We start from the raw sequence: 27403 nt of genomic DNA, 5'->3' as shown, positions 1-27403 counted from the left end.
GGCACGCAAAAGCTGCACGGTGTTTTCGAGTGAGTCGCGTGGTGATCCCGGGCCCGAACTCGCGCAGGGTGTGGCGGCTGCGGTACTCGTGGTAGCAGAATCTATAGTCAAAGACGTGTAGACGGCGTCCGTTGCGGGAACCGTCTTCTCAGACAAGAGGAGGCCGTGCAAAAATGTCTTGGCGAAGTGGTATCGCAGCACTAGTGAGGGAAGGTCGAGCCAGGCCAAGGAGGCCTGGACGCCTTTCTCAGAAGGCGTACGCAGTGTCGGGAGGTTGAGTTGTGACAAGGAGGCATAGCGTCAGCAGGTAAGTGGTTGACTAGGAGGCTTCAACACAGTCCCTGCCGAACTGTGCTTCTTACGGCAGCATGCTTACGGTTTCCATACAAGGAAGCGAAGACTGCCGCTCCGCAAAGCTGAAAGTGGACGAGTACAATAAGGTGTTGTACTGTGACATTGTAATAAGTAAGAGATTGTTATACTTTAGCACTGTTTATTACCACCTCGATACGTATTATACAAAAGAGAGTACTAACGAGTGGACTTTCAATCATGTTTTGTAAATGCACCACCACTCTTTCTTATGCAGCGAATTTAGTTGGCTTGTATTGGCCCCGTAGCAACACAATGCAATGGTGGGACTTCTAAAATATCTTTTTCCATTAAAATGAAAATGACTTTGATTGAACTTTCTCTTAAAAAAGTCGCTATGATTCTCAATAGCATAGGCTTTTCTCCTGATTTTTTTGTTGAACCACTTTAGCATGCTACAGACGTCTCAACTTAGACCAAAGTGGTGTTTTTGCCAAGTTCAGGATTTTATTTTAGAGCCTATGCACCACACACTGGCAAAAGAAATATATCTGTACCTAGTACGTTTTATGGAAAGTTTGGTAGAAGTAATTTATGGATTCTATCGATGATTGTGGTCCGTAGAAAAATTTTCGAAAAGACTACAATTTACTCCATTTTGTCTACGCTCTAAAGCGTGAAAATTTTCAAGCTGTCATGAACAGTTGTTTTATAATGAAAGCACATTGCTATGTAGACGCAAAAAAAGCAAGTATCGGAAAAATCTGCTAAATGGTCAAATTATAGGGAATTATTTTTTCGTACCTGGTTTTCCTTCATTTCATGAACTTCAAGTCGTGGTCACGGACGCAAAAAATTTTTGCCGCTCAAAATATTTTAAGAAAATACTTTAGAGCTAATGCCTATATTTGTGTAATTTTCTAAATATATTTAATGAAATTAATTTTTGCGAGCACCTTGGTTGGGACAGTTAGCATAGAATGACCCATATACATACATCATTTACCTCTGGCTTACTGTCTATGGACCTAAAAAAACGTTCTTGAACAAAGCGTGTATATTGCTTGGACAAACCATACATGCTTTACCTAAACATTGACATGTCTGGTGGCTTGGCATGTCCGATGGCTTGGTCACTGGAGCGGTGGGCTCACTGAAGCACATACAGTTGGATGAAAAGAACATTCCAAAATGTCTCTCGCTCCACTTTCACTCTGAAGCAACAGAAAAAATTATATGTGTCAAGTCCAGGTCTAATCAAAAAAGTTGCTGGTCCTGTGGTGCCTGTGAATGTCTATCCCATCGAAATGCGCCCGCTACTTTCATTTAAGAGGACAAACTCAACTCGCTGCCGTAGGTGAGTTGTGGTGATGCCTCGCAACAGTGCACATCTCATTAGGAACCTCGTAGACCGCCGTCATGAGCTTCGTGCTGCAACCGTGCGGTGTTCTTACAGGATGTGCCGGTGATAGTCACTGGAGACTTCAACGTTAATGTACTTTGACGTGTAAACTACTAGCTTCCCGCATTTCGCGTGGCTGAAATTCTCGATGCTGAAGTGGCTTGACAATCTTCCTGTAAGTGGTCGCATGCATACAAAGCATTTTTTTTTTTTTGCTGTTGCACATAATCTGCATCATACAGTCGCCGACATATTTTTTAGACTTCAAAAACTCGAACTTGTTGGATAATTCAAACTTCACAAATGCACCATCAAGGTTCCCATTGCACTAATGCATTTTTGGGACGGATTTTTCAGACGAATTTATGTTCCAAAGTTCAATATTCCGGACTAAGTCGTTTGTTTTGAGCAACGCCCCCTCTAGAAAAATGCCTACGACTTGAGCCGAAAATCTGGTTCCCGGCCCTCTCCTGTTCTCTCCTCCTCCGCTCCCCAAACATTGTCGGCCGTCAGCATTTGCTGCAGCGGCTGCTTTAAACCTTGTCACCTCTGAGATCAAAGCAATGTCTACTGCCGTCTCGGAGGCAACACAGTTGTGTGTCTGTGATGGCGTCACTTTCGAATCGAGTAGAAGTAGTAGTGTTGGCTGTGAGCACTCCTTGCGGAGAAAGCGCTGAACTACGAGGAACCTCCCGCCCCATAGGAAAGCGTGCGATGTCGCAGGCATCTTTCTGAAGTAGGCGTTGTTTTGAGCTATGCCACTCGATTTTGAAAGCAGCAATGTTGGATTTCTTGTTGGCTTGATCATGTTTGGCTTGCAGTGACTAGTGGAGTGGCCACCAAGATTGGAAGCGCGTACTATCTTTCAGTTTTGGAGGCCATGTTTGATCAGCATCAAAATGGCAAAACTTTTCTTTTTCAGTTGGCCTTCTCATCATCATTAATACGTCGCTAGGTTGTCTTTATTTTCTGTATAATTTTATGGGCGTTTGTTTTTCTAGTCCTCATTGCGCACTGTCAAGAATTTAATTTCAGGAGCGCTTGCAAGGGACTGGATTGAGAGAGACAAGAGATGGGCGTCGCAAAAATACACACTTTATCACATAAAAGAAAAGCCAAAAATCGAAAGCAGAGACAAACATTCGCGGACACACAAAGTTACATCAATACAGCACAAACAAAACATGCCATAAACCAGTCTCAGTCTGTTCTTAGCCCTAGCCACTACGCCTAATTCAATATGGCATCTCAACAATTGAACATTCTTACAGTTCACGTCGGTTTTTCTTCATTGACGTGTCAGTGGTTTCTCAAGTACGATGTTGACGTGCTGCTCCACTTCTTATGGTCGCCGTCGGTTGATCCCACTTAACGAGCTGCTCTTCCTCATCGCCAGTGTCCCAATCTTCGTTTTCATCTTCAGCTTCGCTGGGCTAGGCGTAGCTCGTCATGGATCAGCGAAATATAGTCAAATCTGTATATATCATACTCGAAGGAGATCGCGAAAGAGTTCGATATATTGATAATTTGAACTGCAAAATAAGTGTGTTTAAAACCTAGACTAAAGCCTTTCGGGCCTCACAAATTTTTGCAAGCGCTGACAACGATTCGCTCACAGTCTAATGAAGAACAAGGGGTGTACTGGAAGTTAGCGCACTTTATTTTGCATGAACATCGTTCATAAGCTTGTCTTGCTTCTTGCGCGCCAACAAGTTTCAGTCATACTTATAATCATTGAAACTTTTTGAATAATTGAATTCATCTCATTCGACCTCAACAGCATTGACCGGCTTAGAATGCCAATACAAGCTTAGTAGCGCAGCAAAATGTTGATTAGTGGTGGCAGCGAAGTCGTTTGCATATTCATAGCCGTACAGTTACAGTTCTGCGGCACAAGCAATGGAAGCCATGATCTCAGCATCGATGCAGTCAGAAACAGCTACTTCAATGATGGTGCCAGAAAAACCTGATAAGTTGCAGAGGCACCGTAGGCCATCGTCAGCAATCATAACCCACACAGTTGTCACGTGGCTCACAAGGAAAGTTTACGACGGTGCTTTACTTGACGTCACTCCAAGCGGCTGTAATTTTTTTTATCACTACGTGCAGGCCAAAGTTCTGTTAAACTCCCGAATGAGGATCTATCAGAAACAAGGTGAGAAGTCACAAGTCCACAAGGCGCAAAAGACAATGCCAAGGCACGACGTCTATTTCCCACTGTCGACGTGTTGGCGATATCGATGTCACTTGTGGCTTTGTAGCTGGCAGCCGCAGCTTTCAGCTGCTTTAATGCGAAAAGTTAGAAAAAGCATAGCCTCCGAGATGTGCGCTTAAAACCGAAAACACTTAAAATAGGTCACGAGGTTTCACATCTCGAAGGCCATGCTTTGTAGGCTCGTATGCCATTGTGCGTTAACAATCGAAGAAGGGAATGCAAACATTGTAATGAGGTTGCTGAGTCACTTTGCATTCTCATTTTGCTTGTTTTGGTGTCCTCGTCAATGGGTCTTTTGAAAAACATTATGCTTGTGCGTTAGGACCTGCAGATTGTGCATCAAACATACTGGTGCACTCGTGAATGCCGTTCAATGAACTAAGTCAGCGTGATGGAATAACACCGCCGTTCGGTAATGTGCACGCGAAAACGGATCGAAACTTGTTAAAACGTAGCGATAAATTGATGAATATTTGCTGGGAGAAATACTCTTTCTGGGCTTCGGGGTGGCACAGCGTTCGATATAGTAGACATCCCGCTGTGCGGGAGTTCGATATACAGACGAACTGATCCTGTACTTTGCATGGGAAATTCAAGGGGGTTTCACAGCTGATCGATATAGCCAGTAATTTTATATGTCTGAGTATGGTATATCCGGGATCGACTGTATGCCCATAAAAATTGATCGGTGCACGAAGTTGCATTGACAAGGCTGAAAATTTCTAAGAGCTGCAGACATGTACCAACAAGATTGGTAATTAACTGATATGTACACGCTAGATAGATTTCAGAAGCAGTTTTCAGACGTCGCATGAAAACGCACACAGTGAAACATGATTACGCCATTTCAGAGCATGTGGCAAGACGTACCCATGTGCTTTTTCACCCAGCTGTTGTGGTAGTAACTCTGAATGCTTTGTTCTTCTGAAGCCTGTCGTCAGATGAAGTTCGCATTTTACACTTCACCGTCTGGACCTTTTTAGGCTCACCAATCCTCACAACAACAATTAATTTTTTTATTTGAAACAAACACCAAAGCGAAATAAAACATTTGAAACAATCACCAAATAAACGAAGCCACAAGCATTATGGAACGAATTCATAGCGCAAAAAACTGGCACAGACTTTTTGGTGTTTTGAATTGATTCCGTAATGTGATAGAAACTCACCCAAGCTTCCGGGCTCCTAAGCCACAAGCATGAAGATTAGGCAAATTTATGTACTACCCATCATTTCCATGGTGTTTGAATGATTGCAGCACGCCAAAGTTTCCTCTAGTAAATATTGTTGGGATTATGATGTACAGTAGATTCTGCGTACTAAGTGCATTTGCCTTTTGTTTTATTACTGGGTCTGGCTCATCAGCATTGTTTGGCCTAGCACAGTCATTGTGTTAACTTAAAACATGTTAGTCAAGAAGATAGCGCTGTGTGACCTTATTACTGGCATGCAGTGCGTCTGCCCTAGACTCGGCAAGCGAGGCAAGTGACCTGACCGACACGAGTGCACGGGAGAGGGCACGCAAGAAAGTGACCAAGCGGCGGCGAGCAGTCCAGATGGAGCAGCGTTGGCCTCGCCTGCTGGTCCTCTCGGTCGAAGGGGGCTCTGTAGTCGAATGCCAACTTGAGTCATCCAAGGGAAAGACAGTGACCTTCAAGTTTGACATACACGACATGTTCCCTCAAGACATTGCCAACAACCTGGTATGAGTCTTGCTTCTTACTCGGCATACTTTATCGGTAGATGTAGCCTAAAACCACAATACCATTGTAACAGAAGAATGCTACTGATATGCAATTTATGCCAGGATACACCTAATGTGAACTCAGCTGCATCTTGTCGCATTTATTCAAAACATATTTGCATTTCTCTGAAATGGAGTGAACGAGTAGCAGTGAGATCCTGGAACCTGTGTGCGAGGATGCATGTCTAGGGCGAACAAGAAATTCTTTAAATAAGGATAGACTATTGGCCTGGTGTGCGACCGATGGCTGCACTGCGGGATTCGCGCTCTTTGGAGGCGTGGTGTATCAAAACAACCATGGTGGTAAAAGTCGGCAAAGATAACGAAGCAAAAAAGACAGGAGGGGAAACTCCGGGCCGGCGCCAGTGGGAGCGCGCGCTGGGATGTCACCCTGGTAGAGGAGGTTGATGAACGTGCGCACAGCGATCCTTGCGGCGACACACAGAACTAATTGTTTTCCGCTGTGAGAGGAGAGCTCCCACGGTCTTCGACTCACCCCGAATGTCGTCTGCGACATCTACCTCTCGGCAGCTCCACTATGTTACTGGATGCAGCTTTGAAAGTTTTTCGCCGGCGCGGTTTTCCAAAACAAAATGAAGCAAGTGGAGCGTCTTAGTGCCTGCATTTTTTAATTTTATATATATATATATATATATATATATATATATATATATATATATATATATATATATATATATATATATATATATATATATATATATATATATATATATATATATATATATATATATATATATGTTGGATCAAACACTCTTCGGAAAACAAAAAAAATGAAGTGGTAGATTTTAAAAAATGAAGAAAAAAAAACAGTCGATCTGTAATTGTAGCCAGACGCATGCCTAAAATCACTCATTTGTGTAGCTTTAGAATGGATTGTGCAACGTTTTTCATTGTAATTGATATACAGAACTACTGCGTGCGAAAGAAAGACAGGCATTGTTGAAGCACGTTTGAGCAGATGGCAATTGCTTTGAACAAAAGAGCGGAGACTGCCTTGAGCTGTAGATCAATTCGGCATAAAAAAAAAGTTCAACCTCTCAACGCTTCATCTGACCAAGAACAGTAGTGAGAATGGGCGAGGTTTATATGAAGAGGAGGTAGACAATGAAAGCGAAAAGACTGCATCTAGGAAAATTATTTTCACCGCGAAACGGTCGGCAGGCACAACATTACACTAAGTTTAAATTTACAGACATCTCTGACTAGCCAAAAATTTTGTGACTCGCTGAAGCGGCACCTTAAGTTTTTGAGTGGAGGTTTCACTTACTTGTGCCTAGAAATGAAGCCACGAACTGGCTGGAATATTTCTGAAATCACCAGTAAAAGTGGCGCCAAACAAGAGAAGGTAGAGGATACTTGTCAAAAGTCGGAAGTCTTCGGCGAATATTTTACCAACCTCCAAACTTCCAGGTAAGCTACATTGCGAAAAAAGCGTGGTTCTCAGTTTTATGTATTTGGTTGTTGTAGCTTGGCATGAATAATTGGTTCTCTGGAAGTTCCAGCATAAAAATAGCTTCACAAAAGAGCAGACACATGAGAAAAATGTTTTTTTTTTTTTTCGTGTCTACGTGTCTACTTTTTAAATTTTTTTATATGAAAAGTTCCCCCTGTATGTTTTTTTTTTATTAGCGCATATTATATGCCATGTACCCACAAATATTATTTCTACCCTCCCATGCGAAGGTGAAAGAATGAAGGAGAAAGAGTGAAAGTGAGCCTGTTTAGTGCTTGTGTGTTCGTGAAACCATCGCGGTATAGTCTCCCTCACAAGGCTCTTTGGCTAGCTTAGCAAAAACTCGTCATAACCATTTGCCGTCTCGTTTAGTGAGTGAATCTGAGCTATGCACTAATATATTGAGCAGTGAGAGTAAGCGTGGAAGAAGACGACAAAAGCAGGCTCCACGCTTCTCACGTCTGCTGCTCCGGCGCGACAGTTCGGCCGCAGTTCTGTAGGCGGCGCTGTCATGACATTCGCGGCCGCTCCGGGGGGTGACACAATCGTGGTGCGGAAAGAAGCAGAGTTTCTTCTCCTGTCTATTCTTGCTCCGTGGCAAAGATGCAGTTCAATTGATTATCTTGTGTGTGGTGCTTACTGACGCTGCTCTAACAACCGTGGGTGTCTGCTTTCAATGCTCATTTTAAAAGCACAGCACTTGTTTACAGCACTTGTTTTTTTTTATAACTGTAGCCGCCTGTCCCCGCGGCGAGTGCTGCACAATGGTGGAGGACTGCTCTGTGCCTCTACATTGTTACACGAAGACAGTAGACACACGAGCGTAGAGCTGGCGTATTTATGGCCAATATAGCTGCTGCCCAAGTGGCAACAAGAGACGTCGTCTTCTTCTCGTCCGAGTGAGCCTTTTCGTGCTTTTTGCCGCAACATCACCCTCCCGTTGTGCTTAGCTTCTTCCTGGTGCAAATCACACAGCATCACTTAATCTGGGTAGATGAGGCTTGAGTCTGGGAACGTGAACGACGTCACTGCTTACGCGATGTACAATCTCGTACATCACTTCAGACAGATGACGCACGATCTTGTATGGCCCAGAGTAAGGCGAAAGGAGTTTTTCCGCTAAGCCAACATGTTGTGATGGTGTCCTGAGGAGGTGGGAACCAGGAGAAAGCTGTGTTTCTCGGTGCTGATGGTCGTAGCGCCGCTTTTGAAATGCTTGTGATGCTGTCAGGCGATAACGAGCGACCTCTCTGGCATGGGCGGCCGAGGTGATTGCACTGCGGGCGTAATCAGTCGTTGGGAACTGTATGTCAGAGGGTAGTAACGTGTCAGAGGGCAAGACAGGGTCACGGCCATACAAAAAAAAATGGCGAAAATTCGGTGGTGTCATGATGGGCGGAATTGTAAGCAAATGTAATGTAGAGTAAAGCGGTGTCCCAGTCACGGTGGTTGTCAGAAGCACACATGGCAATCATGTCAGTTAGAGTGCGGTTCAGGCACTCGGTGATAATTTTAGATGCGGAGCATCTTATACTCGCGCCTTGTAGTGCGCCGTCCGCACCGCTTCTCGAACATTCGACAGCTGACGCGCGCGCATGCGCCGTCGCGCCGTCGCCCACTCTTCCACCATCTGTGCATCCCTTCCTCCTCTACACACCGCGCGCGCTTCACTCCTCCACCATCTGTGCACCCTTCCTCCTCTACACACCGCGTTCGACATCTACAATTCTCCTGATTCTCCAGTGGACGCGCATGTGGCGTCGCGCTTCGAGAACATTCAACAGCTGACAGTGCATGCGCCGTCGTGCTGTATATATACTCAAGGTCGGCGCTCGCTCGCTCAGTTGCCGCTCGTCGGTTGGTTTGTACGGCGCGTCGACGTCCAAGGTCGCGGTGAAATGAATTCCAACGAATCCACAAACACAATGATCGACGTCCCTTCGACCAGCGCCGCCCTTTCGCATACGTGTGTACGTGTTCACTCATTTAACACCCCCTCCTACAACCACGTTAACCAATTTAGCCATCGACCCAAGTAAGTCGCAATTTAACACCCCATTTCACAACCACGTTAACCAATTTAGCCATCGACCCAAGTAAGTCGCACTTTAACACCCCGTTAACCAATTATATGGTCCGCATCCTCCTCAGTGTTCCCCCAAGGGAAGCTGCGGGCAATTTTTTTGTTCGAAGGTGGTAAGCAGTAGTGATCTTGTGTTCAGTAGAACAGGAGCAGGGCAGGTCATCGACGGCCTTCGACAAAAAGTGACGGCCACGATTCGTTAGCAGCTGTCGAGGGGCGCCGTGGTACAGGATGACATTCAGTGGTAGAGAGTGGGCAGAATCTGTAGCGCAGCTGGTCAGTATCACTCGCGCAATGGCGTGTTTTGTTGCATAATCTGTTGCGACGGCAATCCACTTTCTCCCTGTGGTAAAAATAGAGAATGGGCCAAGTAGGTCGAGGGCCGCTCGGAAGAATGGCTCTGTACAGACTTCAATTGGCTGAAGCAAACCAGCTGGAGGTAAGACAGGCGTCTTCTGTCCCTGACACAGGTCACAAGAAGCGGCATAGCGACTCACAGAACGATAGAGACCGGCCCATAAGAAGCGGCGCCTTATGTGGTAAAAAATTGGAGTGATGATGCCTGTATGGCCAGCAGTGGAAGCGTCGTGAAGTTCTTGGAGTACGGCCAGTCACAGGTGCTTGGGAACAACTACTAACAGCTCAGGACCGTAGGACGGAGCATTGCGGCGGCATAAAATGCCATCGTGCAATGTGAACATTCGGAGTGAAGGATCCGTGAGCATGTAACTTAGGTGGCCCATAATGTTTTCAAGAACAGGGTCTTGTCGTTGCTGGTCACCTATGTGGAGAAAGCCCGATAAGGACAGAGTACAAGTGTCTATGCCAACATCCATGTCGGCCGGCTGATCCACGGGATTGCGAGAAAGGCAGTCAGCATCACCGTGCATGCGTCCATGTTTTTGTACTATCGAGAAGTCATACTCTTGTTGATGTAGTGCCCAATGTGCAAGTCATCCATTTGGGTCCTTCAAAGAGAAAAGCCAATAAAGTGTGTAGTGGTCTGTTACTACGCAAAAGGAACACCCAAGCAAGTAGGGTCAAAATTTTACAAAAGCCCAAATGGGCGCAAGGCATTCTTGCTCAGTTATCGAGTAATAGCGTTCTGGCGCAGAGAGAAGGCGGCTCGCGTAAGCATTGACACGGTCGTGGCCCTGTTGATGCTGAGTGAGAACAGCACTGATGCCATGACTACTCACGTCAGTGCATACTTCAGTGGGCGCAGAAGAGTCAAAGTGCAGGAAAATAGGTGAACTTGTAAGCAGCTCAATAAGGATAGAAAAGGCATGCTCTTGTTGCAGTCCCCAGAAGAAAGACGTATCCTTTTTCAGAAGGTCAGTCGGAGGACGAGCTATGTCGGCAAATTTCTTTACAAAGCGTTGAAGATAGGAGCATAAGCCCATGAAACTGCGGACACCTTTCGTCGACGTAGATAAAGGAAAATCTCGCACGACGCGAACTTTCTCTGGATCAGGTTGGATTTCTGCAGTGTCTACGAGATGTTCGAGCACGGTAATTTTACGGCGGCCGCAGTGGCATTTGGATTAATTCAGCCGAAGGGCCAGCAAAGTGAAACTCAGAGGACAGTTTTGAGGCGTTCCAGGTGGCCTTCAAATGTCGGCGAAAACACGATTACGATGTTGAGGTAGCAAAGACACGTTGACCACTTTAAGCCACGCAAGGGGGAGTCCGTCATAAGCTAGAAAGTAGCTGGTGCATTGCACAATCCGAAGGGCATGACTATGAACTGGTACAAACCATCTGGTGTGACGAAAGCGTTTTTTTCACGGTCCATCTCATCAATGCTTATCTGCCAATAGCCTGAACAGAGATCAATTATAGAAAAACAGTTTGATCCTCGAAGGCAGTCAAGGCTGTCATCTGTGCGGGTAGTGGATACACATCTTTTTTTGTTATCCGGTTGAGGTGATAGTAGTCGATGCAGAAGCACCACGAGTTGTCTTTTTTTTTTACTAAGACTACTTGAGATGCCCACGGACTACTAGATTGCTCAATGATGTGCATGTCCATCATCTTGTAGTCTTCTTTTTGAATGACGGTCTTTCTCGCGGAGGAGACGCGATATGGTCTCCTACGTATTGGTATTGCGTCACCGGTGTTGATGGGATCAGTAACAAGAGATGTCTGTCCAAAAGGCCGGTCCTTCTGGTCCAATATATCCCAATAAGATGAGAGCAGGTGATGAGCTGTTGCAGGATCTGCAGAAAGATCAGGAGCAATCATTTTACTAATGCTGTTCACAGTTGACAAGGGTGAAGTAATAGGCGTCAAAGGTTCTCTTTTACCAGAAAGATTCTGTGACCACAGAACAGATTTGATATTCGTTCAAAGGAGCAAGATGCATCATGGCGAATCCATGGGGAAGCACGGGAGTATAAAATCTAAAATTGACGACTGGTACGCACACTTGATTCCCTTGTATGTGGACTATGGTGCTTGGCAAGGCAATGTTGTGCGTCAGAACCAAGTCTGTGAGCGGCAACATGACTTAGTCGCCATATGGTACAGGGGGATAGGGCATCAGGAGAACAGCTGTAGCAACTTCTGGGGACAGGCGAGTGAACTCAGCAGAACATCAACAAGGGGATGCACAAGTTGTGGCGTCGGCAGGGAAGGGCGGATCGAGTTGTTCAACACCTTCAGAGCAGTCAATTTGGGCTGCGTTCTTTGAAAGAATGTCTATGCCTAGAAGGAGGCTGGTGGGCACTGTTCGAGTACGATGAATACAACAATGGTGTTGTGGCGGCCATGGACGGCAACACAGGCTGTACACACTCCAGCAACAGGTGCAGTGCCACCATTGGCGACTCGTACTGTGCCCATCACGGTGTGTGTGAGAACCTTCCTGAGCCTTGGCGGTGAGCAGCACACATAACTAAAGGGTGCGCCCCCGTGTTGCCAAGAGATCTCACATGAACACCATCAACTTCCACGTCCAGTAAGTTTCCGCATGTAGGCAGGGTCAGTGGAGGTTTTGAAAGTTGGGTCGTAGTTGCAGCGTCACCTCCGGGAGCTGCGCCGCCTAGTTTATCCTAGTGATGCGGCCACTTGAGGATGGGGACGAAGAGTGGTGCCTGAGTGCCTGTGTGGTGAACGTGTTCGACGACCTTCTGGAGAGGGGGAGCGGCTGGACCTTGGCGGGACACTGCTGACATGGATGCTCTGAGTCGGCGTATAGGGTGAGACGGTATGACTGTTCGGCAGCTGGCTGTAGTGAAGCGACCCCTGAGCAGGCGGCGAAACGCGGCTGCGGCAGTGAGGGGCGACGTGTCCAATACGGGAACAATTGAAGCAGATGGGGCGATCATCAGCCACTTGGCTGGGTGGAGGCGGTGCAGGTGAAATTGTGGCATCTAGGTGTGAGTGGACGGGAAAACCTGGTATGTGTTCGTATGCCGGACTGTGTAGAGTGACGGCAAGCACAAGCTTGCGGATTTCTTCCCGAACGACTGCTTGAATAAGGGGAATGGAGGGCATGTTATGCCGGAAGTAAGAACGGACAGGTTCAGTCAAGGGCATGGCTTCGAACTCACGGCAAATTAGTCTCGTGATATCTTCAGTTGCTGTTTTGGTCGAGCTGTGGTGGGTCTTGGCATGATGAGGTTGCGACGGTATTTGGCAATCTGTCGTACACTTGGGCAAGTCTACAGCCCTTAGCCTGTTCGAAGTGCCGGCTCTCCTTAATGATTCCATCCACAGTTGTACAATCTTTGCTCATAATGAGATTGAAGGCATTGTCCGCAACACCTTTTAAGACTTGGCCGATTTTGTCTGCCACGGTCATGCTGTCGTCAGCTTTCTGGCAGAGAGATAGCAATTCTTGTATATAGACGACATATGACTCTGTCAAAGTCTGAGCATGGCCCGCAAGTTCTTTCTTTGCTGCTAGCTGACGACTAACCGGTCTGCCAAACAGATTTCGCATTTTCTGTTTACAGACATCCCAACTCGTCAGGTCTGCTTCATGTGTTTGATTCCATTGCCGCGCAGTTCCCTTGAGATAGGGCAGGTTCACAACATGAGGGTCGGGTCCCACCTGTAGCTGTCGCTCACCCTCTCGTATAGCTTCAGCCACTCCTTGACGTCCGTCTTGTCCGTGCCACAAAATGGCCCAGGGTCTTGCGGATGGGTGAGGAAGACCGCTGGCATGGATGTTAACGGTTGGTTTGCCATTGTTGCTGGCCCAGACGCTGATGGTTGATTTTCTATCGTAGCGGCAGGCAGATGACGTCTGCTGTGAAATTCCGTACCGGTAACCCGCACCTCCGCCAAATGTTACATGAAGACAATAGACACGGGAGCGCAGAGCTGGCGTATTTACGGCCAATGTAGCTGCCCAAGCGGCGACAAGAGACGTTGTCCTCTTCTCGTTCGAGCTAGTTTTCTCGTGCTCTTTGCCGCAACAATATGATCACCCGCTCATGAAAAGGCTGTTAGCTTTCAAAACTATCATAAAATCCCGTCGCTGAGGTAAAAGTGGATAGTCAAACTCGGAGAGAGAAGGCGTCTCATACCTTCATCTTCCGTGTGCAGCAAGCACTTCACTGACAGTGACTTTCGCTGTACCCGCCCTATGCTCCACTTTTCGGTAAGCTTGCAACCATATTTCAGCGCCTCGCCAGTACTTTAGCCATTCATTGCAAGCAGGCTGCAGGTGTAGGCGACTTACACCGGGTGACGTGTCGTCCCAAAACCTACCACAAAGTCTCCTAAACAGGTAGCCGACGACGCGGCCTCCAAATCGCTTTGGTAAGCGTACCTCATAAGCGCAGCTGAGCTGCGCAGGACATCTGAGACTACAGCTTTATTTGGTTAGTGTAGGTACAATATACGTAGTTTACTGATAAAGAGAAGCACTTGCCTAGCACACAGCTTACCATAAATTCATAATCTAAACATGCTGTCGCTGTTTAGTGCACATTCACTGAAGGTTGTCACATACCGTAAAAGCCCGCATATAGCTCGGACCTGCATAAAGTCTAGGGTGTAATTTGGGGATAGCAAACGCAAGAAAACAAGTTTTCGCCTGAATATAGCCCGCGTGAAACGGTAAAATGCAATACCGTATTTACTCGCGTAATTCACGTACTCGCATAATTCTCGCACCCCCCACATGTATCGCCCAACAAAAATACGATTTTTTTTCCCTCGAGTAATTATCGCACCCCCGAAAAATGCCGCAATAATGTCGTCTGCTTGTTCCAGCCACTGATGATGATAGCGGACACCATCCGACGCCATCTATTAAGCATCAAGCGTACTATTATTGCACAGAGATTCAATCCAAGCTAAGCCAAGCCAAAGTGGCAAGTGCGCATTGCGGCGTGTTTTGTATGTTGTGTCGGTAATCTTGTCACGTTATGGATCGATACTGAAGCTACATGGCTGCTTTCAAGTTGAAAGTGATAGATCATGATCTAAACAATGGCAAGAGGGCTGCGGGTAGGCTTTTCGGAGCATGCGAGTTTTGTGTTTGCTACTGGTGACAGCATCTGAAAGCCACCAAGACGCGTTGGGCCTGCCATGCTTTGGGTGCTGGCTGTACGGAAGGAGAGCCCGGAAAGTGGCGTGGTCACTTTGCGCAGTAATCGGCTAAGCTTTGCGTCCATGGCTTTGGGTGCTGGCTGTACGGAAGGAGAGCCCGGAAAGTGGAGTGGTCACTTTGCGCAGTAATCGGCTAAGCTTTGCGTCCATGACGGATACGGCGGCTTCAGTATCTACAAGGGCAGATGCACGAACGCCATCCACAAGCACGTCTATCACGTTCGACGGGCTTTCTTGAGGGCTTCCGCAGTTCAACAGTGTCGCAGCCCTTGCCTCGTGGACTGCGACGGCTAGTTTTCCTGGTCGCCCTCGAGGGGACGTGGCCGCATCAGCGACAGTGAGCGACGTCGCGGAGATGGTGAACGGTGGGTAGACGAAACGGGGCTGGACGACGGTGACATAGGCAGCGGTTGGTCACAAGAGCTGCTTGATTGGCCGGTAAAGTTGGAGGTGACCTGCGGTTGCTGCACACGGTTGCAATAGCGTGCTATATGACGGACGCAACCACAAGCAAAGCAGATGGGGCGATTGTCAGCAGTGTGCCATCGATTCGTGGGCCCTATCCATGTCGCAGAATGTGATGGGCGAGCCGGTTACTGATATGAGTGCATGGTGAGTGGCACTCGGGGCACGTGGGTGGCATCGACGTATGTATGCGAGACAGTTTCTCCGAAGGCCTGGGGCCTCAAAACGGTTTCGGTGTAACTTAGGGGAACAGCGACAGAAATCGGTGGGGGCGGCCTGGCGACAACTTGGGCGTAGCTGAGTGGCGCAGATACAGGAGGCGGCTGGTGGTATTCAGGAACGACCTCCGCGATTTCCTGCTGAATGGCTCGGCGGAGCGGAGGTAGAAATGTATTTGATGGCTGCTGAGCATGTTGCGGTGGAGCAAAAGCCAGTAAAGAGACCTGGCGGGCAACTTCCTCACGCACGAACGACTTGATTTCGGCGAGCAAGGTTGCATGGTCAGGAACTGCTGACAAGGCCGAGAGATCAGCATCACGTGGTGGCGGTCGACGGGTCATCAAGCGCGGCCGCCGCATCTCGTCGTAACTTTGGCATAACGTAATGACTTCTGCCACAGTGCCATCGCTGTGGTTCTTGCCATCAGGGTTCTTTGCCAGGAGCATGGTGAAGGCATCGTCGGCGACGCCTTTTAGAACATGCGTGATTTTGTCAGCCTCTGACATGTTCAGGTCAACTTTCTTGCACAAGTCAAGGATGTCCTCGATGTAACTTGTGACGGACTTGCCGGTCTGCTGGGCTCGTTCACGTAAATGCTGTTTGGCTTGCACTTTATGAACGGCCGGACGGCCTAACACGTGGACGACAGCGGTTTTAAAAGCGGACCAAGTCGGGAAATCAGATGCGTGGTTGTTGTACCACATGCCGGCCACACCCGCGAGGTAGAAAAACAGGTTGCCGAGTTTACCTGCCTCGTCCCAATGGTTGGGGACGCTGACGCGTTCGTACATGGCCAGCCAGTCCTCGACGTCGGTGTCATCCGTGCCGGTGAAGACTGGAGGGTCGCGGTTGCGGGGAACGTCGGGACATGGCGTCGGCGTAGGAGGAAGCGTTTGCTGGGCGGCGTCTTGGTGCATGGTTGAAAGCACGGTACGGGATCGAAGCTCCAAGGGCATCGAATGCGGACCGAAGGTGTTTGAAGGGTACAGCACTCTCAACACTCTCGACCAAATTGTTAAGAGGTTTATTGGCGGACACTACGCGATGATTCACGACAGCGACAGTCAATGCGGGCAGGGACTGACTCTCTGCACGAGCTGCTCTTCTTCTTGTGAAAAGGGTGACCCACTAGAAGACGCTGGAGAGAACGACCCACTGTTCAAAGGCTTTACCACAGAGTAAATACAGAAATTGACACAAACTCGTTCATCGTCCATCGTTGGATGCACACTCTTTCGAAGATACCTTGTCGGAAATGTTCTCCCATAGCACATCATCCTTCAGAGCCATCAAGCGCGTTCAAGATGGAGCACTTTCTGAACGCGTTGTATACAAGCGCCTCGGAAATGCATGCCCAGGCCTCAACTATGCACGAGCATAGCATTGCTGGCGAGGCCCTTTTTGGTCGTTCGGCAGGGGTCACTTCTGGTTCTACAGACCTCATGCACTCCGCGTACAGGTGCTTGGCATGGCTCTTAAATGGCTCCTTAAGGCGCACTTCAAACTGCAAGCAGTTTTGGTGTCATCCCTCCTGGAATGATGATGAGCTTGGTGCCGTATTCACGCAGCAGTCGCTCTAGGGAGTCGGTCAGGTGACACCGAAACCCGTCGAGCACAAGCACTGAAGGGAGCCCCAGCAGTGCTCCGAGTCGTTGACACTATGCGGACTTTATCCAGTCGAGCACTAGCAATTTGTCCATCCACCCCTTGTCCTGGCAGTGGACGACAGCAATTTTCAGGAACATCTCCTTCGGCAGCGTTTTTCATTTGAACACCACCTCGGGTGGTAGCTTGCGACTGTCTGCAGTGCAGGACAATGTTACAGTCACCCACGTTTTTTCGTTCCCAGTCAATCGCACAATACTTTGCCTGGAGACTTTCTGATGCACCATCAGCACCGAGGACATATCCAGGTAGGCTGGTGTTTGATCTCCATTGCTAATCTGGCCCAGCTGAGGGGCCTTTTGTAACGTAGTTACATACTTTTGAAACTTCACAGCGCTCTCTTTGTAGCTTCTGCGAGATCAACGTATGTCGATGTAGGGAGAACCCAGCGTGGCGCATGAAGAGACACCCATCGCTTGCTTCGCTATGAAATTCTCTGGCTGAATGCTTTTGTCTTGGGCAATTTCCCTTGCCTTCACTTGTAGCAGCTCGATGCTCCCACAAACAGTCTGGGAGTTCTCGTTCCACATCAGGAAGCACTCCATTTTAGGGGCAAAGCTTTCTATGGCGTGGGTCTGTCGCTCCTTCGTATGTATGTATGTATGTATGTATGTATGTATGTATGTATGTATGTATGTATGTATGTATGTATGTATGTATGTATGTATGTATGTATGTATGTATGCATGTATGTATGTATGTATGTATGTGTGTGTGTAGCCACCGGTGGCACATACCTACAGGGGTTGCGAGATAGGAGATGGCGATACTTGGAGTGTTCACTAGATGGATGCACGGACGGACGCACAAACGGATGGACAGACAGACAAGCAGACGGATGGACAGATGCGAGGACGTACGATTGGATGGATAGATATGTGGGGTTTAACGTCCTAAAACCACCATATGAATATGAGAGACGCTGTAGTGAAAGGCTCCGGAAATTTCGACCACCTGCGGTTCTTTAACATGCACCCAAATCTGAGCATACGGGCCTACAGCTTTTTTGCCTCCATCGGAATATCAGCTGCCACAGCCGTGATTCGATCCCGCAACCTGCGGGTCAGCAACCGAGTTTCTTAGCCACTAGACCACTGCAGCGGGGCCGTACGTACGGATGGACGGACGGACGGACCTTGAACAGACGGACAGACACACAGGCAGACAGACAGACGCATGGATTGATGCACAGATGGTCGCGCGGACGGACGGAAGTATGAACAAACGGACAGACGGAAGCATGGACAGGCTGACGCACGCTTCGCCCCACTCATCATCATTCACTCCGTGGATATGCTGTGATATTTGTTGGTCCATCGAAACTTTTTCGCTAGCAACTGCAAGCAAAAAGGGCGTCCTTCTGCTTCCGCCAACTGCGAGTACTTCGCTTATTGACTCCGAACTGCCGCTTAGCGGCACAGTTGCCAACAGTTTAGGCAGCAGTGGCAACGTTTCTTTTGCAGCCGAGTACTGCCTACACGGGGCTGACATGGCGCAAAATCACAGGAGCAGAATCGTGGTCATTGTTATGGGTGCCAGGTTGAAGCAAAGGCCACTGACCTCTGTTGTACGCGTGGGTCTGTAAGACTAACGCGTGCTACCGCCGCTACCACTACCTAGCACCTAGTGCAGAAACGTGCAAACATCAGATGATATTGGTAGCACCGCCCTCTGCCAAAACTAAAACTGAATTTCGACCTAAAATTCTTGAGACCTGCCTATAGTAGGGGGCCGAAATTTCGTGACCTAAAATCTAAAAACAAAACAAGCTATACGCGGGAATTTACGGTAATCTTTGTGGCCCTGTGCACGGTATATACAATCAGCGGTAGCTATTTTTTATGCTCCGATACCCTAACGACGGCACTGTGTGGTGTTAAGATAAACTACTTTATGATGTCGCTCTCTAAACTACTTTATGATGTCGCTCTCATTGAATAAACGTTGCTGAGACAAACTGCAGTCATTTGCATCGGCCAGGAGGGGCACTAAGGTGGAACCTGCCCCCTTCCCAAGTTACACCAGCACCTAATCTTCAAAGCTTAATTCTCTTACTTTGATATGACATGGGCCTGCGCCCTGCCGACGCCTATAACTGCAATCCAAGCAGCATTATCTCAAATTCGGTAATTTCAGGCTGCTTTGTATTTCTAGTAAACGCCATGAACGGTTGATTGACAGCCGAAACAGCAATTTAAACAGCTGCTCTTCACTAATTATCTCATGTGTTGTTTATGAATGCCAGAGTGGCAAAAATCAGCGATTCTCACACACATGCTCGTGTTCATGGTCATTATTGTTGCACTGCAGCAAAGCTATCCTAAATAAAAAGGGCAGGTGTGCCCTTCTCTTTAGGATTGTTGGGAAGGTAATGTTCTTTTCACGGGCAGACGAAGAACACCGAGGCACAGAGAAGTACTTCACCATTGCGCAGCACTCGATCGCCACGGGGACATTGTGCAGCGGGTTCGCAAGTTCACATTCTTGTAGGACCAGAGCTGTGACAGTGATGCGATCTCCATTGACAGCATTGGCTGCACACTAGAGCACTGTACAGGCCGATTATTCTGGCCCGGGCCTGGCCTGGCCGGAAATATTCATGGGCCAGCCCGCCCGAGCCTGGTCCGGGGTTTTTAATTACGACTCGTATGCAGCCCGGGCCCGCAAAGTTTGGGCCCGGCCCGACCCAGCCCGTTTTTGCCAAAGTTGTCTTCAGCATAAACGAAGTACTGTCCAATCTTCGCTTATTGCGTAGGTACCTGCAGCACACAAGACAACTTCTAAAGAGTGTTTTGAGAATTTCTTTTAGGGCCACAACGTTAACCGTTGTGTGTACATTTCCAGATAATTACGACTGTAGCACTTCCGAGAAATAATTTTAGAACACTATGAAATAAAATTGAAGTCATAGCTGGCTCTCTCAACTATGCAGTGCTAACCACGCTGTTATTTTTCCACTGCATGGAGTATAGTTTAATTAAGAGTTTCTTAAAATTACGTGTATCATGTCGATGGAGCAATATCTTACACGTCTTCTACTGTGCAATTACCGTGTAGGCTAATGGACTAAATTACCCAAAGCCCTCATATGCACTTAAGAGACAGTGGGATTGGGCGTGTTGGTATAACATAATAAAGGGTGCTTACCAGCGCAAACGGCAGGGCAGGAGGGAACAGAAGAAGAGACGAGACAGAGCGCTCGTCTCTTCTCCTGTCTCGTCTCTTCTCCTGTCCCCTCCTGCCCTCCCGTTTTGCGCTGGTAAGCACCCTCATATGCAGTGTTTCAAATAGTATCGGTCAATCTTTACGTTAAACTCCACAAAACAAAGCAAAACAGCGTACTCACCATACCGATACGTATGAGACCCGGGCCTGATTCGGGCTTGACGCAGGCTTTGTCCCGACCCGGGCCCGAAGCTCTGATGCTCGAGCCTGGCCTGGGCCCGATCCAACAGCCTCTTAACCAGCCCGACCCGCAGGTGGGGCTGGGCCCGGCTTCCGGACCAGCCCGGGTCCTTGCAGTGCTCTACTGCGTACATTCAACAACGTGGCCTGCGTTGTGCACCACCACGTCGTTGATGAGACAGCGCAATTTCTTGCTGGCTGAACCAAAATGCTTGTAGATGCTGGAGAAAGGCATGCTTATTGAAATTTTGAAACGCCCGAACTAGTTAGTATTGCACGGCGGAAAAGGCAGATGACGAGCGAAAGCACTCACATATAGTTTCACTTTCTGAGTAGCAATGCAGTCAGCGGCAACGGCGTGCTCATCGGCCATCTGGGACGTTTCTTGGCCCTGTCAATTTCCCTGCAACTAAAACAAATTCATAATTACACTCCAAAACATTCGTTGTGGGCGTTACTTGACCCTTGCGAGGCTGTTCGTTCAACAAAGTTTCCACCCAAAGCAGACAATTTGCACACAGGCGCAGTGGCTGCTGCAGCATGGTTGAGAGTGGAGTCCACAAACTGACGCGCGAGAAAGCACCACTCCAAGAGCTCGAAGCCAATAGCGTATGTGGTGGGCACTTCCATATTGTGGCAGGCGATTTATTGCTGTCTCTAAGTAAAAAGTTGATCATTGCGTAATTCTGCATATTGGATGCAATCTTAACTACGATACCGTTCCTGTAAGTCCCTTTCGAACTGGCTAGCACAAACCAGAAAACGTGCGTGTTGTGTGAGCGCAGCTCTATTGCTAGGACTGACTTACACTATACGTCTACTGCACCATCTTTAGTAGTAAAGCATCGGGATGATTCTGTCTGGAGAGAAGCAAATTCATCATCCAATATGCAGCCCAAAAACAACTACGAAGAGCACGTGCCGGGAGAAAGAAAGACGAGGTTCCCGCCCGATCAGTTTTAGTGCTTTGCATAATCAAAGCAAGTTATTCTGCATTCGACTTCTGCTGTTTTTGGGCCGTGAGAGTATTTCCTGCACTACTATCATGAGGGGGCTCAAACTGGAAGGATAACAAAGCCATGCAAGAAAAGTTAGGCCCATACATAATATTATTGTGTTTACCTCAAGTCATACTGGCAAGTTTTTTCAGCGTGCAAACACAGGAAAAAGGACAGAGTAGACAGAAGGTTCCTTTTTTCTGTCACAGTAAGATAGAAGTATGGATAACATAACAAGCTTGTATTGTATTCTAGTTTCTATTGAGAGGGGGAAAAAATTAACCTGGACAGGCTACTTAAGGCATGGGACTTATGCCACTGACCTCCATTGAAAAGGCTAGATGACGCATCCCTGCTTTCTAATGCAAGCATTTGTAAAGCCACCGGAAGGTCCTTTCACTGTCCCGGAAGCTGGCGTCTTCTGGGAGTTTTAGGCGTGTAATTGAAATATTATATAGTGGCAGTTGTTGTTGTCATGATAATTTCTGTTTTTTTTTAATATAACATCGTAACGGTCATCCAACGCCGCATGAAAAATGACAGACGCCGTCGGGACACCTTCCAAATACGGCAGGGTGCTGTAATCTACAACTATTGCATGCAACAAATCCTACGATTACCCATTACTTGGAACGCTGACTAACGCAACACAAAAAATGACAGACGCCATAGTGACGTTGTCCGAATACGGCGCAGTGCTATTGTGTACAGCGTTACAATTACTCATTATTTTGGTGACAGAGAAAAAGATTGTCATGGCATTTTTTTACAACAAAAAAACGACAACAAATGAGTGCAATGGTATCCAGAATCGCGACGGTCTATCTTTTGTGAGTGATCTGGGAAAGAAAACATTGTTGGGATGGCATCGTTTCGAAGATGAGTTTTTGGAACTGAGTAGTCAAAAGGTAAATCTGCAAAATGGTCACCGCAAAGTTTGCTTCTTGGAGACGGCATCCAGTTTTCCCCTCTTTAAGTTACTGACCCACTTTTCGTATATTTGAGGCCTCGAGCGTGGGAAAGTACATATAAAGAAGCCAAACACCTTCAACACGCCTCGTTAACGAAAAATTGGCGGCCAGCTACCACACTTTTCTTGCAGAATGCGTAAAAAGGGATATAATTTTAAGGTACTCATGCATAAAATGTCTTCGTGATGATATTTGCGATCGATTCGTAAAGTATATTGCTGTACAAAAAAAAGAGCCCTTGTGGCGACAGCAGGCGACTGTTCATGGCAGTGGCTCCCAGGAAACCAATGGCATCTTCCCTTGGCTTCAACCACGCGCGCTTGGTGCGCCATCCAGCTCCCCCTAGTAGAGATCAGTGACTAGTGCATGGGACATATAGGACGTGGTCGGGACTTTAAAGACTATGACAGTTGACTGGCTCAAGGAAAAACTCTTCATTTTGGCAACCTTGTGCCCGCAAAACAAATGTTTGCATTGCCAGAAATACACACTGTAGACTGGCAGCGCTGAACAGAGCGTCAGCTATCGATAACCTGATTGCAGTTGGGAAGTGCTTTTTTTCTTTCATCACATGTCGACCATTCCTCTGATAACCCCGCCAGCTCTCGAATGAACTGGACTATTTGTGTTCAGCGAGTAATCTTGACAGAATGATCTTGAGCAGCTATGAAGCTTCCCGAACATTGCCATGTGGCATGCATAGAGTGCTGTTAACTTGTTAAGAAACTTGAACAAGCAACACGCGTGACAGTATTTACTGGGCATCAGTGAAAGTGACATGGATACCAAGGGATGGGACGTGCAGCTGAGTACTACAAAGTTTGTGTGGCTGGTGAAATCAACAAGCTTGGTGGCATAAAAAAATGAGCTCGCAGAACTGATTGGGAGATGCTCTTGTCTGGAAGTGGACACAGAATAGCCTGAGGATGGTGTCTGCTTCTGTGTATGTGTGGAAAATAAAAGGAGGGCTGTACGAGAAGCTACACTTCTTGCAACACCCATCGATGTGCTGCAAGTAGTAGGGCCCATTTTCTAGCCTTGTTCAACCTTCAGCCTCCTGCGCCTGCCTTCTTTCAAACAGGGTGCAGGCCATATAAAACTGACAGGAAGAGGGAGTTTATGCGGAATTTTATACGAAGTGGGCTTGTTTTACGTGAAGTTTTATGTCTAAAAGGTTTCACTTATTGTTGGTGCTCTCTGCAACATTGTGATTGCTCTGAAATGTGTCCAAAAACGCTTGCAGTTCTTCTCTTTGTATATTTTGCTGGCTGCTGCTGATTATTTTGCAAAGTTTCCTTGAGTATTACAACAAAGTGCTCTATACTTGGGCATTGCTGTCTAGTGCCATTGCATGGAATCAATAAAACTTGCTGCTGGGTGAGTTAATTCATACTAACAACACAGGGGCAGAGAAGACTTGTGTTCATCTTTTGTTAGTGCACAATCATTTTTTCCTTCTATGCATGCAATTAATAGATCTGTAAACTGAAGATGCCCAGTTTGTGGCCCATCACACGAGACAACTTGACATCCACAAAAAATTATATTTGTTCTGCCCACTGTACGTCGAGAAATTAAGCCTAATAGTATGTAGCTTGGCAGAACTGATGTGATTCTAGGCATTAAGCCAAAACGTGCCATTTCTCAGATTTCCTAATCCAGGTATTGCAGAAGCTGTGCTTTTCTGGCTATGCGAAATCACAGTGCCTACTTGAATACGCAACGGCGTGATGCTAAAATTTTCCCCCCTCTTCCCTTCCATTTTTTTAAAGCCAGAGTTTTCAGTGTTCACTGTTCAAAGCATAACATGGGATGCATATGCAGCTGTGCCCAAGCTGTACTGTCACACACAGTATTTCTTTAAAGGGCCAGTCAACAGGCTCTGACCTTTTTTTACACCCCCAAACAAGCTTATGCATCTTTCTTACGCCTGACCAGCCTCCTTCCACGTGCAGTGACGTTAACTCTGCGAATGGCGACGTTGATTTCATTTCTGTTTGTTGAGACCTGGTTTAGACCAATCAAGGAGCTGTGTGCTGCATCACATCGTCGATCACCAAGTAGATGTCACTGCATGTGGAAGGAGGTTGGTCACACGTAGGAAAAATGCACGAGCTTATTTGGGGGGTGTAAAAAAAGAACTCGGAGCCTGTTGACTGGCCCTTTGAAAAGCCTTCACTTTAGACGATTACACACTAATGCCATAGCCATGTGTGGAACTCTGCTGGTGTCACGGATTATGGGTGCAGCCCCCGCGATGGCCTCGGTCAGACTCGAAAGAGGAACAAATATTTATCAAAGAAAACAAAAGGCACTCTAAAATGTATACAAATGTACAACTAACAAATAAGTACAAAGTAACTGGAATATAACACACACCTAATCAATAACGCAAATGCCCTAATTAAGTCTTAAGTCTCGCCTTAGCTCTTCAGCTGTCTCAGTTTCGACTACGTGATGCTGGTGACTTGGCTAGCTGATTGCCAAAGTCCCGTCTGTCGTCAATCCCGATGTCCACTCCGCATCTTGATGCGTCCGTTGGGGCCTCTCCATGCAGGCGATTGGTGCTGACGCTCGTAGGTTCTTTTCGGGCTACTGGTACTCTCAACTGCTTCACCCAGTGTGGCATTCCATTGTTCACGTGGCACTCCAGGGATTGCCTTGAGTGGCTCGCTTTCGAAGGGGGGTGGCACCGGGAACGTTCCTTCTCGCTGGGTGCGGCGGCTGTGTCTTCGAGGAGCCTCCTTTCAATCTCCGCCTATTTCACCGGCCACCTCGGGATTCCTGCATCACAGACAGCTGGCTGGAAAGCCCGTCTCGTCGCTCCTGTCGCTGGTGCGTGCCTATGATATGACCTTTGCCACCGAGTTCTCTTAAACAATGCCCGGAGTGCCACGTCAATAATAGAATACGATGCCAGGTGAAGCAGTCGAGCGTGTACCAGTAGCCTGAAATGTATTTCTCATCCCAAAATGTTAAAAATTACTTTACATCACTCGCTAAGTTAGAACTGCACAACAACACAAAACACACACGCAACCCTGAAGTATGGAAGGTGCCTTGGTCCCAGAACAACTACAGCCTGCATTCACTAGCTCATAATATTCCAACTATACTCAACCGGTACAAACACACAACTACATTAAATAAAAAACATCTGCGTGACCACTTTTTGTTTTTATACTAATGCATTACCCTTCATTCTTGTACGAAGTGTCATTGCTACATTTTTTGTGCACGTGTGAATTATGCTGATATTATGTATAATGCTTTCGATGTGAATGCCATGTAAAAACACTTGCTGACATGTGTCATATATGTGCCATTGCCATGTAAAAAGAACCCTAAGCTTTTGTCAAGCTGCTGCGACAGCTTTTTGCCCAGGTGTCCCTCCAGATTGTTTTCTGGTAAATAAGATAAAACTGAATTGAGCTAGCCAAGTCAGTGGCATCACGTAGTTTGGACCAAGACAGCTGAAGAACTAAAGTGAGACTGAAGACTTGATTAGGACATTTGCATTATTGATTAGGTGTGCGTTAACTTCTAGTTGCTTTGTACTTACTTGTTAGTTGTACATTTGTATATATTTTAGATTGCCTTTTGTTTTCTTTGATAAATGTTTGTTCCTCTTTCGAGTCTGACCAAGGCCATCGTTGGGGCTGCACCAGTGATCCGTGACAATTGGCGAGCCTGCCAGGATTGTACTTCCGACGCGTCATGGATTGAGGAGACCTAATGATGAACTTTGTCAAGAGTCTAAGCTTAGCGAGAGATCGAGGGTACTCAAAGGAAGAGTCACTGCAGTTTCTTGAAACAGAACTATAGTGTGTTAGAAAAGAGAGGGAACTAGCCTGAATAGATCTCGAAGGTAAACTTGCATACCTGCCAAGTCTCCCGGATTGGCTGGGAGACTCCCCGATTTGGACCGTTTTTTCCGTTTGTACGGTTGTCATGAAAATCTCCTGGAAATCGAAATTTCTGTGCATGATCTGGCCGCATTGAGAAAAAGGCAGCTTAGTACGCACCAGGCTTTTCGAACCTACCCCATTTTATTACGAATGAGTTTAAGAGGTGTTCATCTAAACGTACAGTAGAATCTCTGTGATGCGAAACCGTGACAGATACGAATTCATGAAATTTCCCATCCAAATTCCTCTATGTCGATTGGGTATAAATTAAAATGGTCTGAACACATTTCCTTATCGCGGCGGGCGATACTGGCTTTACTACGGAAACCGTCGAACAAAGGCCGAGAGCAGCCGACTCAGAAGCTTCGAAAGTACGCGTGCGACCAGCGCACGCACTTATCTTCTACAGTGCATGTGATTGTCGTTGCCACAACCACTGTGGACGAAATCATGGTCGCTCTTGACGGCATCATGTATCGCGATGATGTCACCGACAGAGCCGCGAGAGTGTGGGTTCGACCAGTCAAAGCAATGCTGCTTTTCGCAAACTGTGCGGACAAAACTGCGGCAGATGCAATTGTAGATGGCATATAACGACTTAGTTTTGAAGGCGCGTGCATAGCCAAGCACACGGGGATCGTGAAAGGAACTAGCATATTCCGTAACCGCTGTACATAAAACTGCGGTTGCGGCGACACGATAGCAATCTACGAGCTCTGAGGGCACGCAGTAGTAGATTAAAGGCCGTAAATGTGTTAAAAAAGAAATTCACAGTTTCGCTGTAAAAGCAAAGCAATGAATGGGACAGCAACAACTTGAAGGGTCACGCTGAAAATCTCAAGCAGATTGAAACATGTAGCGTGTTGCTCACTCACAAATTACGCACGAAAACGATACACACAGGAGGAGAGGGGACTAACAATGTTTATCGCTCGACAGGTAACATGCTGTTTAAAGCACAGTATGTAATCACAAGT

At 47.2% G+C, this 27403-nt stretch overlaps 1 protein-coding gene across 12 annotated transcripts in view; it reads left to right on the top strand.

Annotated features, from left to right (window-relative positions):
* Positions 1-27403, top strand: part of Wnk (Wnk kinase) — a 407304-nt gene that overhangs the window by 193978 nt on the left and 185923 nt on the right. For all 12 annotated transcript variants that reach the window (XR_012885945.1, XR_012885943.1, XM_075872963.1 and 9 more), the window contains one exon: positions 5383-5632. Coding sequence is in view for 10 of the 12 variants with exons in the window: in XM_075872963.1 (XP_075729078.1) it covers positions 5383-5632 (250 nt within the window). In the remaining 2 variants the exon portion in view is untranslated. The remainder of the gene's footprint in view (positions 1-5382; positions 5633-27403) is intronic.

The sequence above is a fragment of the Rhipicephalus microplus genome, chromosome 9, assembly GCF_043290135.1.
Source record: "Rhipicephalus microplus isolate Deutch F79 chromosome 9, USDA_Rmic, whole genome shotgun sequence".
In the NCBI taxonomy this organism is placed as follows: Eukaryota; Metazoa; Arthropoda; class Arachnida; order Ixodida; family Ixodidae; genus Rhipicephalus; species Rhipicephalus microplus.
This window is presented reverse-complemented; position numbering and strand designations above follow the sequence as displayed.